This window comes from Mus caroli, chromosome 17 (assembly GCF_900094665.2).
Source record: "Mus caroli chromosome 17, CAROLI_EIJ_v1.1, whole genome shotgun sequence".
Classification (NCBI taxonomy): Eukaryota; Metazoa; Chordata; class Mammalia; order Rodentia; family Muridae; genus Mus; species Mus caroli.
The window spans coordinates 77348152-77366842 of NC_034586.1; the positions used below are offsets into that span (position 1 = coordinate 77348152).

The window sequence follows — 18691 nt, forward strand, 5'->3', positions numbered from 1 at the left end:
CTGTGTAGCCCTGGCTGTCCTGGAACTCACTTTGTAGACCAGGCTGGCCTCGAACTCAGAAATCCGCCTGCCTCTGCCTCCCGAGTGCTGGGACTAAAGGCGTGCGCCACCACGCCCGGCATAAAGTCAGAAAATTCTATGTGGAAAATTCTCACCTACTCCATTGATATTTGAATTAGCATCCACACCGGAATTTTTCTAGTGTCTGAAAGACAGACGACCAGAATCCTGCCTTGAACCTGTCTTTGTCCCTTCTCTCCATATCTTCCCCTGTCTCAACGAGTACAATACCCACTACTATATTTGACCCAGCAGAGACATTGTAAGAGGGAGAGAAAATGTCATCAGGAGCCCTGGATGTTTAGAAGGAAGGCCGGAAATGAAAGGGCATCTTTTCTTTAACGCAGCTTCCTATATATAGGTCCTTGAAAAGGAAGGACCTTGGGGCTGGCTCAACCTTTGGCAAATGGATGAGTATTACAGTGACTGTGTGTAGAGCCAGGAAGGAATGCAAGGGAGCTTTCCTATAATTCTATGCTTGTTCTTCATGGCTTATCTCCTTCCCAGGTTCTTCTCTATTTCTCTCATAAGGCACTGTGGGAAACCAGCAGACAAAAGTCCTACCTAGTCTATATAGCATCTTCCCCTGAGGCCCTCAGCAGGCAACACGACACAGGGGTATTTTAAAGGAAAGCATTTGCACTTCTTGTGGCTTTACAATGTTATCTAAAGGCAGTTTTTCTCAGCTAATAAGGACAGAACAGCAAAATGCCAACAATCCGTATGTATGTCCCAGGAGCTGTACTCTCCAGGTTGCTCCATCCACAAGGATTAAGGGTAGTGTGAATAAATATCCTCCTCCAGGTTACCAGTGCATTTAGGAAGGAAAAGCCATGACAGTCTCCTCCCACGTTACAGTTCTGTGTACAGTCTGGTCAGGTCTTACAAACTGGTGGTAGTCCAATGGTAATTCTGAGAAAATGGGTTAAGAGTGGTTACAGAAATGGGCCAAGAACTGCAACAAGTGTTACCAGATTAAAGTCAACCAAAACAAGTTCTATCCTGGTGAGATAGCCCAACCTTAATTCAAGCACTTCTTGTGGCTTTACAATGTTATCTAAAGGCAGTTTTTCTCAGCTAATAAGGACAGAACAGCAAAATGCCAACAATCTGTATGTATGTCCCAGGAGCTGTACTCTCCAGATTGCTCCATCCACAAGGATTAAGGGTAGTGTGAATAAATATCCCCCTCCAACTTGTTGTAGGGAGTGAGAAAGATCAGTTCAAAGTCAGCCTTCGATACATAACCAGTGAAAACTAGTGTGAGGTATAAGTTTATAAAAACAAAGCAAAACAAGAAAACCAAAACACTGGGCCTACACCAAGATACCTCATAACAAAACAAAATGCTTAGGGTGTTTTCCTAGAAATTCATTAGAAGCTACAGACGTCCATATAGAGGGATTTATGTTAACTTCTACATTTGGTCCACAAAGATTCAAATTCTGGATCTATCATTTCTTAGTACCTTGAAGTACTTTTACTCTTCTTGAGGTTGAACATTTCATCTTCAATGTCACATGTGTTTTGGCATTTTATAATGATAAATGTGTAAAAATGATGAAGTTTTGTGGAGTACATAAGGACTCCCCTATAAAAAGGCCTTGGTGATGATTCAGAAGTTAGCTCGGAATTTAAACACGTCTGTGTGCCTAAGCTATGAAATGTCCTCATTTTCTATGGTAAAATTTATTCATACAACTATATTATAACCTCAGACTCTAACTAGACCTGGGAAAATGAGATTACACCAGCAAGTGCAGCAGACTGGTTCATGGTAAAGAAATTCTGGGCACATAATCCACTTAAGCTCTTAGCAATATGGCGTTACAATTTATACATGTTTTGCCTCCCATCAAGTCTTCTTTTTATAATAGTTATAACCTCACAAAATGTGCATATTCACAGCAGCATCTTACATAGTTATAATTTAGGTTTATTGTGTGGGGTTGACTCCACAAAGGATAAATATTGCAATCTGCGAGGATAATCCACTCACTGCAGTGCTCAAATTATTCCAGCCTGATTGCTTACATTAGCAAATGACCTAGGAAAAATGTATTCCCAGTCTCAGTTAGCCCATTCCTTCAATAGTCTAAAAGCAGGAGATAGAATTATTGTTATAAGTAAATTCAGAACATGCCAGATTCAAAGCAGTGCACACTAACTGTCCTTCTTGGGTAATATCCGCAGAAGTAGTTTTTGCCATTTCCAGTTTGCTGGCACATACCTTGCTGCTCTGTCTTGATCACATCACATTGTCTCAGTAAATCTGCAAAAGTTGGCTTATTACATTATTATTATTACTGTATTACTTCTTGCTTTTAATCCCTAACTGAATCAATGTCTCATATATGTATGTACCTATTTCATGGAATCCTACACAGCAAGGTAAGAATGTTGGCAATATAAATAAATAAAAGCCAAGTGTTTATCTTTCCTGACCTGCCGTGATAATGAGAGTATCAGCAGCAGTCACAGAAGTAATAACAGTAATAATATATGACTTATATAATATTCAATGTTTACTCATTTTTTAATCCTTATTTTAAAATGCATGCAAAGTTTGATTGTCAGAGAATTGAATTTGTTAAAATGACTTGATTAATTCATAAAATTAATAAAGTTATCTACTATACCTAATACTAAAAATATAATTATTGTTCAAGCTGAAATGCATTAACTCATGATTTACTGTACTATATCGTGGCTGGAAAATGCCTGTAAATGGTTTGCTAGGCTATATACCATGTAAATATTCCAACCTGCTTTGTTTTGTCAGTTCAGCATTTTATACATCCAACAATAAATAGTCATGATCCCTTAAATTATCTTCTAAAATGGTATTATTATTGGCCCACAACTAAGTAATTAAATTTGATTCGTGTCTACATTAATTAATTAACCTTAACATTTCCCAGAAGAGTTAAGCTAATAATAGATCTTGGAAGATCAAATTATATTGTGTTGTAGATATTTCCTCTAAACTAGTATCATTAGAGAATAACCATCAGCGGTGTTGCTCATGTGTGGGTATCAGCTCCCAACCACAAATCACACCAGTGCATCCTTAATTTATTTTTTCATTAGCAGTTAACATTAGACAGCATTCCCCACTGAAAGTTAAAATAACTTGGCATGGGCTTTGACTTTCCCATTGACTAAGCTTCTACAAAAGCATGTGCTTATAATTATCTCCCTTAAATGTATCCCTTAAATGGATTTTTACAGTATAATTTTAAAAGTTTTCTTGGTAATAGGTTTTATTAGATACTATAAGTAACAATTATTGCTTGTTAATAATTATTATACTCTGATCTTAGAAAAGTCAATATGAAATAATCATTTACATAAAAAATGAATAGTTCTAGACATTATTAAATTAAATATTTAAATGACATCTCCAATAATTAAATGCAAGACAAAGGACTACATGTTCTTAGTATCTTAACTACAAACAAAAATGTTGGTACTTAAAGTTGAGGAGAGGACTCAGTTGGTAGAATGTTTACCACCCAAGCATTAAGACTTAAGACTGGATCCCTAGCAAACATATAGGAAAGAAGGGACTAGCAGTGTGCATTTACAATCCCAGCACTAGGCAGCCAGATAGTTAGATCCTTGGAGTTTACAGCCTGACTGGCCAGTGGGTAAGATCTCTGGTTTCAGTGAGAGTCTGTCTTGAGAAACAGTGCAGAAAGACCGAGGGAGACCAACATTAACATCTGGCCTCCACAAGCATATGCACACACATGCATACATCCACACGTTGACACACAGACACACAAAAGGCCTGTTGTATTTTCTATGACAGCTACTGAATGTCAAGATAACAAAAGAATATTAGACTGAACTGTGTTCTCAGATCCAGTCTAAATGTATGGAGATCGGGTTCCATGTAGTTAAAACATCACTATCATTACTAGTATACTCTGTATCCTACATTGAAAACCTTTATTCACAGAAAACTGGTATTCAAAAGGGACAGATGATGCTTGGGATCACCCTCGTTCTAGAAATCAAATAATCAATAAAACCGTACTGCCTATGTCTCTATCAGTGATCAGATTGGACCCCATTTCAACCATGGTTAATGGACCCTTGAAAGTAAATAACCTTTAAGTCTAACCTTTGCTATCAATCTCTTTAGGGTGCCTTGAAAAGAATAATAAATTCAGGCTTTGTAAACAGCATTGAATGAGCAAAACCATTTTTCAAAATACTCAATGCAACTTTTGTGTCAACATCTCCATCTGTATACTGTAGGTTTAAAAGAAAGTCATCTCTCAAAACCAGCTGGCTACTCAGGTAAGCTGGAAACTCGCTTTGAACAACAACCTAGGTTGGGTGCACACACCCAACTCCACGATGAAAAAAAAATCTCCTTTCTCTAGATCTGACATGTGGACCTAGCTTTGGAGAACATTATCTAAGAAGAAAGTTATCCATTGCCAAAAGAAGACAAGAACATACTAGTATTTCTAACCTGCTGAGAAAAATCAGCCTAGCTACATATATTTAATAATGTTTTCTGTAGAATTATTGTGTTTAAGTTCTTGAAGCTTAACTCAGGGCTAAGTCTCAGTCACACACAGAAATCTGGAGAACCAACAGGCCTTCCCGGCACCTGCAAATCCTGGTAGCAATGGAATTCTACAAAGTCAAGCTGAAATCTGTTTAAAATGCTGGGAAGGACAAAAATAAATGCAGGGCGGTAACTTCATTCTACTTAAAAAATAAAATGCTTTTCCATCTCTAACATTTCTCATTTCATTGTAGAGAATATAGTACAGTACCAGTTTTCTACACTGGTATTTTGTGGTTGGTCTAGAAAACCCAGGGGCTTCAGGGAAAGCCTTGCAATTTGATTCAAATCTGATTCTCAGAACTCCGTAAAAGAATGCAATGTGGTCCCTATCTCCTCGGGGATGCTCAATCCTCCCAACTCTTCTATAAGACTTCTTAACCTGGGTCTATCGTTTGACTGTGGGTGCTCTGCATCTGTTTTGGTTATCTGCTGGCTGGAGCCTCTCAGAGGATTCACACATGGCCTGAGGTCCCAAGGTAACGGAAGGAGAAAGGCAGGCCAGCAATGGGTACCTATTGATCCTCTGAGGACAGCTGGGTACATTCCTTCCCAACCTGGCAGGGGTTGCTACTATATTCATTTATGTTCCTCCCACACGAGACACCTGTGTATCCAGACCAGTGCTGACCATCAGAGAGTTAACTAACCTTGGGGATTCTCAGAGACTGAGCCACCAACCAAAGAGCACAAGGACTGGACCTAGTCCTCCCCCCATACCTCCCACACATATGTGGCAGATATGTGGCTGGGTCTTCATGCAGGTTCCCCAATAACTAGAGCAAGGGCTCTGTTGCCTGCTTGTGGATACTGTACCCCTAACTGCTCTGCCTTGTCTGGTCTCATTGGAAGAGGATATGCCTACTGCTGCAGTGACTTGAGGTGCTAGGGTGGGTTACTACCCGGAGTGAGGGGACCTCCCTCTTCTCAGAAGTAAAGGGGAGGGGTGGGAGGAAAGGAGCCATGTCTGAGAAGAGGGGCGATTCATTTGGGTTATAAAGTGAATAATTTAATTAATAAGAAAATTGGAGCTTGGTGATGAGCCACTGTGATCAGAGCAGCGAGGATGTGAAGACAGGTTGATCTTTGGCAAATCCTTGCCATCCAGCCAGCTGAACTGGGACTAGCCTAGCCAGTGAGCTACAGATGAGTGGGAGACTGTCTCAGAAAGCCAAACAAAATACTTCTGAAGGAGAACACCCATTGCTGGCCTTTGTTCTCCACACATGCATTCACATGCATACACAAAGACAAAAAAATAAAAAAAGGTACCAATTCTATGAAGGTTCAGAAGGTCCCCCAATTCTTACAAATTTTCAAAGGAAACATCGATTTGTAAAAATGGAGCTTGGCAATAGTCCTCCCTGAGCAAGAGTAAAATCGATTTAATTGCATTGAAAGAATGAATGTTTTAAATGAAGCTTGGTGGAATGTAATTCCATCAAATCTCTGTTCATCTAAACGTTAAGACTTTCTTCTTTTTCTTCTTCTTATACCACCAGACAGAAGATTGCTTATCTATGGCCTGATTAAAACCTTAGAGAACAGAGCAACAACAAAATGAACTTAACTTCAGTAAGTAAGAAGCCGCTATGCCTAAGAAAAGGCATCCTGTGTCAACATCAGTGTTGGCATAGTTAAGGGCTACCTTTGGAGTTCATTAAAATTGTACATGGATTATGGGAGCTGTCTATAGCCAAAGTCACTAGAAAATGTAGTCGGAGCAAGAGCAAGTGGAGAAATAAGATAGCTCTGTGCCAGCTTGGAGCAGATCATAGTCAGTACAAGGCCCTGGAAGAAGTCTTTCAAAGAGTGTGTACAATACTAATTTGCTACTGTATTCTATTTCCGTAAAAAACGTTTCAGTAGGTATGAACTTAATATCATAAAACAAATAGTAATTCAAACACTGTCCACCTCCACACACTACATGAAGGTGATGAGCATAATCTCTCCTCTCCTTAATGTCTATATGAAATCAACTTCAACAACCATTCATCTCTACTGTACAACATCAAAGGACCCTAAGGACCCCAGAAAACCCTTTCAAGGAAACCTGGTCCTTCTATCCATCCCTCTCCCTATTTTTGCTTTCTTTTTTGCAAATGTCATTCTTGGTGAGCACTTACTTACTTGCTAGCACAGCAAGATATGTTTAACCAAGTTTACAATTCATCTTATTGAACATATTTTCCTTAATTACCCAAGTTACCAATGCTTCATTTAACACTCTTTCTCATTTTATGGTCCTTTGATGCACTACAGATACTACCATGTCCTCTCTCTTGTTCCTCTCTGAATTCCACTCTCCCTTTCCCCCTTCCTTCCTTCTTGATCCTGTCTCTGTCTCTCTCTGTCTCTCTCTGTCTGTCTCTGTCTGTCTGTCTGTCTGTCTGTCTGTCTGTCTCTCTCTCTCTCTCTTGTAGCTTACCCTGGGGGTGAGGTGGGAGACCTTGCTTCCTCAATAGTAGCTATTGATAGAACAATCATTTCAGACATGGTGAGTCCATGATACAGCAGGGCATCATGAGAAGGTGAAGCATTAGTAAGGAGAGGAAAGAGTCAGCCATTTGTCACCTCTTTGTCTCTGTCCCATGCCTCATCTGCAAGAATTCTTGGTAGAAATCTTACATATCTTACACATTTCTATTACATATCACTAGGGTAGAAAGGTTCACATCATCATGTAAAAGAAAACCAGATTTGGAACAAAATAAATCCATGTTAGAATCCAATTGATGAAGCAAGGCTGGTCATATGTCATAATTCAAAATTAATCCACAAGTAGAAACATTACCATAGAGTCTCATAATACACAATATCTACTAAAAGCCATAGAAACATTCAGTCTACCCTGGTAGTCAGGACGTTCTCAGAAGTGTTTCCTTTTCAGGCTTTTATACAACAATGGGGTTAGCAAGTTTGTGAAGTATTAAACATTTGTTTTCAGTATTTATGTGTTATATATATATATATATATATATATATATACACACACACATATATGCACTCTTCATGATTCCTAACAGAATAAAAATTTTCAACTTATCTTTTGCAATATACTTAATTGTTTCACAATTTTATTTTATTATGCTCTTTGATGTATGCAAAGTATGTAAAAGTGCAAAACTAAAAAAAAATGATATTAAGATCTTGCATATTGTGCATATTTAAAAGAAACACCTATGAGAGACCTGTTATTTTGAAAGTAATATTACATAATAACTGTGGTTTCTTGAATTGCATTTGTTAAAAGAGTACATATTCACATGCAAAAAGATACACACACACACACACAAGTAACTTACACTATTTCATCGTTCTGGAATTCGAGCTCTCCACAGGTGTCTTCAAAGTCTTCCCCTCCACCTCGAGCTGTGCCTTCAATAGTTTTATAGGGAACGATAACATTTCCTCGAGCTCCAGAGGTTCTCAACACCTTCACCTCCATGATGCCAATGCTCTCGCTCACATGAGTCACGGGTTCCTCAAATGTAAAGATGCCTGCATGGTCATCATCAAAAATGGTTATGGTGGCAGTGCTGGGTGACCCAAGACAAGCAATTGAAGATGCATGATTGGGTTCTAGTATGCCATCTTCTGAAACATCTGAAGAGACTCTGACATTGCTAAGATGCACAAGGAAGTTTTCATCTTCTTCAAAGATATCATCATCAATGATGCCAACTCTGATTTCCTTCTGGGTCTCCCCTGGTTTGAAGATCACAGTCCCTTCCGTGAATTCATAATCAGACCCAGCATTGGCTGTGCCATCTTCTGTCCGGAAGTCAACAAACACAGTGGTGCTCAAGTCGCCCCCTCTGCGCATAATGGTGAGGGCCACAGTACCACAGTTCTCTAGACACTGGTATGTTCCTTGCTCAAAGAAGATCTTACTGACTGGGTCGTTTTCAGCCATTTCCATGTTGACTTCATGCATGCTGACAGCCTTCCTTGCTTGATCAGCTGCATGCCTCTTCAAGATGTTGCCAGCTCCGGTCATCAGGCGAGTAGCTTGAATCCTGTAAAATGCTCGGCTTTTTTGCTGTTGACTTAGGACCTGATAGTTGGCTAATTCTATTAATTGCTCAATTTCTTTCTCAGGATGCTTCTGCTTAAGTTCCTTCAGAATCCTTGCCATCTCACGCCTGGCTTCCTCATCATCTTGGTCCCTCTCATCAACTTCCAAAACCAGAGCCCCATCTAAGAAATTGTCAACATGAGAGTTGACCACTTTCCCATCCATTTCGATTTCAGTTTTGGAAGCCGGTCTGTCTCCTTCATGTTCAATGATCATCCCCCTCTGCTTGCCGGCCCTATACCGCTTGTAGACATACTTGTAAAAGAGAAGCCGCCTGTCTGCTACCCAAGCGAACACAACGCAGATGGGAAAGAAGAAGAAAGTAAGCAAGCCTTCCCAGACCTCCACCACACCAGGAGAGCTGACCGACAAGATTATATAAAGCCAGGTGTAGGCAAAGATGCTCCAGGCTGCTGTCACAAAGAACACACGCAGGTGCTTGATCTTCCTTGTCTCTCCATCAGGGACCACATAAACACAGAGTGCGATTATGATGAACATGTTAAAGGCAGCACTTCCCACGATGGTGCTGGGACCCAGGTCCCCTGCCGTGAAGTTATGGCCACACACTTCAATGACTGACAGGAGAATCTCAGGAGCAGAAGATCCCAGGGCCATCAAGGTCAGGTTCGACACAGTCTCGTTCCAGATTCTCACCGTAGTCTTGGTGGTCTCTCCATTCGGTTTCTTTATCGTTATTTCTTTCTCTTGAGAGGTGATGACCTCTATAGAGGACATAAACCGGTCTGCAATAATAGAAACTCCAAGGAACATGTAGACCATGGCCACAAAATACACAGTTGCTCTAGCAATTTTGTCCCCAAAAGATGGGTCTTGGGGTTCCCAAATGGGCAAGATCACCCCTTTCTTACAGTAATATGAACCAGTACATTCAGTGGTTTCATTTCCTCCTGTTTCTGCCTCTGTGTCTGCAGTTATATGGTCAACATGGGAAAACAAGAGAGCCACCAGAGCTACCAGACGAAATCCCATTGAAACATTGGGTGGGAGACTTAATCGAAGCATGTTGTACAATAAGACTTCCAACTGCTCCAACCTGCAGTTAAAAAAAAAAAGGCGAAGAAGAAGAGAAATCACATCATTAGAGTCAAAGCATCATTAATAACTTATTTGAATTACTTATACCAAAACTTTCTATATGTTTGCTCATCATAAAATCTCTGTGGAATCATTATTCTAAGAATCCATCAGTGACTAAACAATCTTTTGTAATATTTACAATTCAATCTCTCTGTTTATGTATTTTCTACATGTAGTCCAGTTCATGGAGCGAGACACACATATGACTCCCTGAAAATGAAAAGTCCCATTACCGCACAGTTCTATTGAGCATATGATGGAGCATACTAACAGCCAGAAAGCAAACCTTTTGAAGCATTAAGTAAATTCTTCCTTGTTGCACAAGTGGATTTTTTTTCCCCATTTGACTTAGTATGATATCTTTGGAAACAATTTCATTGACAAAATCACCTTATTAAGAGCCACATCTTGAAACTGAAGACTCTGAAATAATCCTCCTAATACAATGGATGCTGATTATCTTAAATCCTGGAGTACATCTTTATTGTGTTTCATAAAATAATATCCTACTGCTCCAAGGTTCCTTGGGAACAGAGAAATCTTCAAGCTCATTGGCAATGAAGCTCAAAAGTATTTGTCCTTGTGAAGGAAATTATTTCACTGAAGATGCAGTATTCTCATATTTTAGGTGCAGTTCTTTCAAAGCCTGTTTTCATTAAGACACAGTCCCTCCTCTCCCCCTATTTCAGCAAGTTGGGACTTCTGATAGATCATCAGCTGGTCACATGGGTCTTCAAGCACAGTTCTTCACATCTGGATACACAGACTGCTTTCGAAGCTGCAGGCAGTGCGCAACAGGAAGAAGAGATAACCAGGCCTTTGCTGAGCTGTATGGAAGAGCCTAGAAGGCTGCAGAGTCAGCCATAAAATGTTCCTTCTCAGTGCCAATGTCATTCTTTCCATGATTATTCCAAAACACATATTAACTCTATAGTGGGCTCAAGAGACCAAATGATGCGGGAGTGGTGATTCTATCTGAATTTCCTCATGTAGCATGACAACCGTGGCCACAAAATATACATAAAGTATACATATGATGAAGATATGTTGTTAGTTAAGAACACGGCAACTGGATCACTGAGCAACACACAGAATAGTAAAAGTGAACTTGTTGACTAAGCCACCAGCTCAGCTGAAACGTCATAGCACCTGTGCCTCCAAGACCTGGCATTTGGGGTAAATGCAAAAGAACGTCTCTACAACAGTCATCTGGAATGCCTCATTATAGCATTCATAAATCATGGATCGGAAAGAGGTCATAGTCAGAACTCTGTGTCACCTGTGGAAAGCTAAACCAGGATCAGAATTCTCCTTGCTCAACTGACTGGAAGCCATGCCACTTTTGTCTATGTTTTCTGCCCATGTCTATTGTGCATGGCTGGTGTAGAAAAGCATAAGGCCCAAGAGAATCCCTTGCTCAGCATATATCATCAAACCTACTGGATCCTACCATAGCCAGGAATCCATTCTAGCTAATAACTGATGAAAGATTACTTTCTTTTATATATATATATATATATATATATATATATTTCTCCCGCAATAAAGAAGAACAAATCAGGACAGCTGACATCTAATTTAAGTAAAAGACTGAAAAATAAAAAAGATGTATACTCAAAGTATGCAACAGTTTCAAGTCAAGTCTGTCCACCTGTTTAGTCATTGAAGATATTGTGTGGATTTTGAAAGTGTGACAATAGAGTGACATTCAACCAGATAGCAAGAGGAGTGAATTATCCAATCCCAACTTGCAGGTATACTTACACCACACATATTTATGTATTTAATATAGATTTTGCAATCAATTCTTCTCTTCCATCCTGAAGATGCAATGATTAAAACACAGATCTCTGTGTTCATTACTTCTGTTCTAATGGGGAGGTAACAAATAAGGAAATATAAATACTGGCTATTAGAATGTGTCATAATGGAACAGAGAAGAACAAACTCAGGGACAGACACTGTCTGTGTATTGATGTGTGTACCCAAAAGGCCTGCCTGATTTTATACTCAAGTATGAGGTCATAGTTGAGCAAAGTCCAGAGATAAGGAAGAGACCAACCATGTCGATACCTACCTATATGAGGATTGCAGCCAACTACACAGGGCAAAGTTCCTAATAATAACAATACTTGGAATGGTGTTTCTAAAACTACAGAGATTTCAGTGTGCTGAATGCAGCAAATGAGAAAGATAGAACTCTGGAGTATGGAGGTAGGAATGAAAATGGATCACTGGGAGAGGTGGCTGATCAAAGTGTGGTATCACTATATAATAAGTGACTATAATAAGATCTATGTTTTAAAGGAGCTCCATGTCTGGCAGGTATACAAATTAAAGATCAGACATCTAACATGTAGAAAGGAGAACGCCTTTCTAGTAATCCCTTCAGAAGACGTTCAGTGCAAAAATGTCTTGAGCCTAAAAATATAAGGGACAGATTAACTAGAAGAGTCAAAAGTCTGCACCTGTCTCTAAGCCTGACACATTAACTACACTCTCCAAATTGCTGTCAAACTCAGCCCTCCAGCCTCCATGCTTCAGTCAGTTTGAACTTCTACAAAGCAAAGAAGGTATTTTCAACGCATAAAATCCTTTACTTGTTTCCTCTTGCCTGTTTCCCCATAGTCAATGCCTGAACACCTAAGGTCTGCTGCAGACCTTTTAAGACCTGATCTCTGAGCTCCAGGATGTACTTCTTCCTTGACGAAAAGGACAACACTGGCTTATCTCTGTGTGATTACAGACTGTGTTTTCTGTCCCAGGTTAGTCATTTTTTCCCCCTCTAAGCCTCAAATTTTAAAAGCACAATAACAACTCACTGTCAGCTTCCTGAGACTAATACATTCCATAGATAAGCATTGTTGTAGAAATCATGCTAATTCATATATGTATATATATATATGCATATAGATAGATATATACATATATAGATATATAGATATGTAGATATATAGCTATGTAGATATATAGATATGTAGCTATGTAGATATATAGATATATAGATCTGTAGATACGTAGATATATAGATATATAGATATGTATATATGTAGATATATAGATATGTAGATATATAGATATGTAGATATATAGATATATAGATATGTAGATATGTAGATATGTAGATATATAGATATATAGATATGTAGATATATAGATATGTAGATATATAGATATATAGATATATAGATATGTAGATATGTAGATATATAGATATGTAGCTATGTAGATATATAGACATATAGATATGTAGATATGTAGATATATAGATATATAGATATATAATCAATTAATTACAATATTTACAAGAACCACTTCTGTGTTATACTGCCCCAGTGTCAAGGTTTCCATGACAACCTCTGGAACTTTTTGATAGCTTGTCAGTAACTCTATGTTGGAATGTGATAATTGAGGGTAAGACAGGTTCACTCTGTATAGAAAATATAACTCTATATATGGTATGACTGAGGATTAGACAGCACTTAGTAAAAATCACACACATAATGAATTCTAAAATGAAGATCAAACCCTGATCTGTTTCAGAGAGTAATAACAATATCTTCTTTTTGATAATAGAAGAAGCAATATTTGAGAACTGTGGTATTTCTACTTGAACTAGCCCTTCAGAAAGCCTCTTAGAGTAAGGAGGACTGAGTTAGCCTCAGTCTCCTGGAAGGTTCCCAACAGCCTGACTGGTTTTTTCATATGGATTAAACATTGAAGCAGGCAAGCATCAATGACAGCACAAGAGCTGGCATGTTCCTAGAGACAGCTGCCCTGCACGCCCTAGCCTTTAGCAATTGCCTGGCAACCACTTCCTGTGTACACTGTCAGGGCAATCATAGGTCTGCCAACAAAAAAACTCTGCCCTCCATCCCTGCTGTAGCCCATATCGGACACTGTTCTAAGCCAGAAGGCTAACAGATGTGGAAAGGCAGGTGGGTCTGTACAAATCCATCACCATGATTAGTGTCAGTAAAACGAGGGTCAGGGGTGAGGGGCTTCTGAGGTGACCTAAAAACATCACAATGATTTTCAAAAGGAGACAACACAATAATTTGTGAAATCAGTGCCTATAAAACACTGATGTAACTTACTGGCAATGATGCAGCTGGAAAGAACTCTCTGGACTTCACTTTCTTTCTCCATCAAATTAATACCAAATAGAAATACTCATTAGATGTGGATAGGTGTTATATACAAGGTAGTTTCTTTCTTGCCCCTATTGTCTCCCTTCTTCCAGGGTCTTTTTCTTCATCATTTAGCTAGTTAGATTTCATCTTTCTTACATATCCTTCCATAAAAATAGAACAGCGAAATAATCTAAGACCACAGGAAAAGCAAATATAAGTCTGGTTATCTTCCAGGCTTTCTTATATTCTTGCTCTTGGATACTAGGATAAGCTTAGGTTGATAACAACGGATTCAGATTAACTATAGCCAAAGATTACTTAGAAACATCCATTATACCATCCAATTAGTTCTTAGTACTATGTGAATAAAGCCTGGATTATTTTCTACATACAGCCTATTTTAAATTAAAACAACAGTAGACAACACATGTTCCTGAGCTGAATGATAGTGACAAATGATGGTAAATATTGAACCAGGTGCTAGCAAGCCTGTCACTTATGTTAAAGGAGAGGGTACAGTTGTAAGAAACGGAAGCACACATGCAAGATGGCTGCCCATCAAATGACCACTCTGACAACAGAGAGCTTCACCACAAAGATATCTAAGCAGGATGCTTGTTCCCTCTGGAGGCTGTAGTCGGTTTTGACTGTCAAGCAGTAAAGTGCATGACTCAGAGAAAAGAATATTCCCACCAGCCCAGCTGACTAGGTGGCCTTTTCACATTCCATTGACTGGCAGTTGGTATTATTTCAAGGAGCTCCTCCCCGACATGCTCTCCCAGGGACCTGGTATTCCCTCCCATGTCACTCTTGCTGCCCGAAATCTTCAATGCTAAGTTACTGATCTATTTCTAAGGCAACAGTTAAGGAAATGTAAACCTTTTTTCTACAACCCGTGCAAGGACTTCTAAGCTCCTCTAAAGAGGATAGCAAAGGATGAAGTTACTGTGTGCATCGCAGGCCCATTCCGCCTAGAATGCCAATGAGAGCATCCTGGTCCCCAGCCTTGTCTCTCAGACCACGGGCAGACTTCAGGAAAGAACTCACGGTCCAGTCACACTGCATCAATACTATTACAACCCTTGATGCCCACCCCCACATATCACACAGGGCAAGTCGTGTTTCCTCTCTGCTGATGGATAACGGGTAAACTGGAAGGTTCTTGCAGGAGTTGGGCTGGGGAGGCCAGATGACAGTCTCATGACCTCCTCTTTGAATTAATACAACTGGAATCAGGATCCTGTCTCATGTCAGAAAACACCCACTTCAATTGCCTAGCAAAGGAAGCAACTGGGGTAAAGGTTGGGCAATGCAGTCCCAAAAAAGGAAGAAAGATTTAGGACAGGAGATTTAAGCAAATGAAGAAGTTATGCAGAAGCCATGTGTCCCATGCATGAGTGCTTCTATTTTTATCCATGGTGCTTATTATTTTTGTATGCTAAATAATGTATTTAATGATTCTATGTATTGTCATCTTACTCCAAACAGTGCAAACCATATAGAACCAGGGACTGTTTTATTTATTTATTTATTCATCCATCCATTCTTTCATTCATTGCAGGGACTCATTCCTGGTTCCTAGAGTCAGGATTAGTGCATAAAAGATGTGCAGCTCATACTTACTGGATGAATAAAATGATTCTCATAAGCTCATGTGCTGACTCAACAAATCTCTAGTGCTGTATCAGAAGCTGGCAACTGGGTCTGGGCACCTGCACTTAAAAATATTCACTATATAAAATGGATGTGCCCTCCATAAGCAGAGGTCAGCATCAGGAAGAAAAGCCAATAGCGGTGTCAGCCAGAAGAGAGGAAATTAGTTATCCAGGTTCATTGCAAAGAATCTCACGATGGGAAAGGCTGGCTTCTAGCTTGGATAAAGGGTCTTCTTCCACAGCCTGGGTTCCATGTGGTCTCATGATTTCCTATCCAAGGTCTGGTTTGCTGACTGAAAGTTGTTGAGCATATCAAACACTGTAAGCCTACTTAAGGAAGCATCTATTCCCTTCCCTTTCAATTGAAATCAGAGACATCCAATCAAGTCTTTCCCTACCCCTGCCATGCTAGAGGCCCTAAACAAGGGAAGAAAATTTAAATTTAAATGTGTTAACTTTGCATGCCAACATGAATATGTGAGAAAGAAGAAGAAAGTGGAAAAGAAAGAAGAGGAGAACAGAGAGGGAGTCAGAGAAAAGACACTGATAATCTGGATGGAGTCCTAGTCAGTAAGGACCCACTTGAAGGTTACTAAACCTGGGCCTTGTAGCAGACGCCATGACTGTACTTGTGGAAATAATGACAACAAAGGCTGGAATAGCTGACTGAGCATGACCTACACACACACACACACACACACACACATACACGCACACAGAGAGAGGGGGGGAGGGAGAGAGACAGACAGAGAGAGAGAGAGAGAGAGAGAGAGAGAGAGAGAGAGAGAGAGAGAGAATCAATTCCTTTTCCTCTATGTCCCTGAGCTTTCTGTCAATAGGGAGGTTTGTGTTATTCTTATTTTACAAATTAGAAAAGTATAATACATAGGTTAGAATAGTCATTGAAAAAGGTCATTTGACCTTAAATGATGTAGTGGGGAATTTTTTTTTAAACATGAGCTCTTGGCATCAGCTGACAGTGATTTCTGTTGACTTCCACAGCAGGTTTATAATACAATTGTATAAAGGCAAACAGCTCTGTGTTTACATACTTGGTGTTGAATAAACTCTTGGCCAGCCTTTCTTTCCATATGATGACCTGTGTGTATATTGCTTTATCTCTAAGCTTTCTAGGTTTTTACTCCTCTCTCCTTCCTCATCATCCTCTAAGGAGAAATTTTGCAATTTGAGGGAGGAGGGAGGGTGATCATCAACTGAAGTTTAAGACCAAGATCTTTCCAAAGTCATGTAACATACTCAAGGGTTTAGCGGGATGGAAGGCAGCAAAACTGACATAAAGGAAATGGGTAGCTGGCAGGTGGAAACTGGTATAGAATTTTGTCATAACAAGTCAATACTATATTATTAATAAACCAAAACTTATTCAAGGTTATCAGTGCAGCTCACAAATTCATTACCCTGCAGTTAAGTCTTATTTTAACAACTTAAAATGGTCAAGAATAAAACAAAACAAAACAAAACAAAACAAAACAAAGCAAAGCAACAACAACAACAAAACAAACAAACAAACAAAACCCAACCCTGCAAGAACAGCATATTCTTCATGGCTTCACTGACCAAGTTTCTCTTAATCACTCACATGTGCCAAACACTTAAATGTTGGATGGCAAAGATCTCTCTCTCTGATGTATTTAACGCTCACTAGGGTGTTACTGAAGTCAAGTTATAAATCTCCTTTCTAGAAGATGAACCTCTTCCATTATTAGATTTCAGAAGAGGAGGGACTCATTGGGCATTTCAACAGTGTGACTGAACACTCAAGTGGACAAGCTAGAAGTTCCCAGATTCATGCACTCAATCCATGACTTTAGAAACCTCAGACCATTGCACCTCTGGTCCTATATCAGGGTATTTTTAGGGTAAGGGAGCCAAGTGCTTGGAAACCTAACCTTTGTATTCTTAGATTCTTCCAAGGCCCTTCTTGTTGACAATAATAACTACTTCAATTTCTTAACTCCACATTAAGAAAAAATAACAGCCTTTCTTTGATAGTTGGTTTTATACGCTGGAAAAGAAAGAATGAAGTCTTATGTGTGCTTCTATGTGTAAGTCATTTAAAAAAGAGAGAGATTTTCTAGCAAAACTATTTGCCATCCTAGACTGGAGACATTTAACCTTCAGAAATGTGGGGTGATGAGATCAACCACTCAATAAGGTGCTTGTCAGGCAAGAATGAAGACCAGAGTCTGGTTCCCAAGAACCCACTTAATACCCCTATAAGCATGCCAGCCTGCTTTAATTCATGTACTGTGGAAGTAGGTGCCTGGGATGCCCCAAACAAGCTGGATAGCTAGTCTAGCCCACTGGTGAGCTCTGGGAGACTTTTCTTTAGAGCAATTGAGAAAGACACCTGATGTCAACTTCAGGCCTCCACACTCATTATAGAACGCTGAAGAAAAGAAAAGTCCATACAGGAAAGAACCTAAAAGAGGAGAAATCTCTCTAGTACACAGAAGGAGAAAAACCTGAGAGGAACATATGATGAGAATAGTGAGGAATGTAGGTCTCTTCAACTTCCCTTCACTCAAAAATTATCCAGAGATAAAAGAATACAGGTACCTGGGCCATATCTTAAGATACACAGTGGATAGAGTTGCAGTGTTCCTGCATACACAGGCAGGTCTAAGATAGTGCAGTATTGGCACTATTCCTTAACAAGACCTGGAATAAGGGCCAGACAGGAAGAATAGGAAAAGCTGAGCGGAATCCAGCAAGGACTCTGAGGCAGGTGCATCTGCAGGAATCACACACTCAGGGGAACCCTTCATTAAGGAAGTGGAACTAACTTAGTGCCAGAGCATCGGAGGGCAGTCATGTGCTATGTATATCGTTACAACACTGGTGTGGGGAAAAAATGTATCACATGGCTTTGGCTCTTACAGACTGAGATGGGACCCCTTGCAGGATTAAAATAGGGAGGGCCTTCATGACTATGTTGGCAAGGAGGTGGAAGACGAGAGGCTGAGGGGAAATGGAATGAAAGAGGAACACTCGTGGGGGATCGTCAAAGGGTGAGATGAAGGCACTGAGTCATTTACAAAGCTCCTAATTCATA

General features: G+C 39.7%; 1 protein-coding gene across 22 annotated transcripts in view; it reads right to left on the reverse strand.

Moving 5' to 3' along the window:
• The window catches only part of Slc8a1 (solute carrier family 8 member A1), a 350559-nt gene that overhangs the window by 263980 nt on the left and 67888 nt on the right, over positions 1 to 18691 (reverse strand). For all 22 annotated transcript variants that reach the window (XM_021185827.2, XM_021185828.2, XM_021185833.2 and 19 more), the window contains exon 2: positions 7954 to 9783. In XM_021185827.2, the coding sequence (XP_021041486.1) occupies positions 7954 to 9752 (1799 nt within the window). In that variant the 5' untranslated portion in view covers positions 9753 to 9783. The remainder of the gene's footprint in view (positions 1 to 7953; positions 9784 to 18691) is intronic.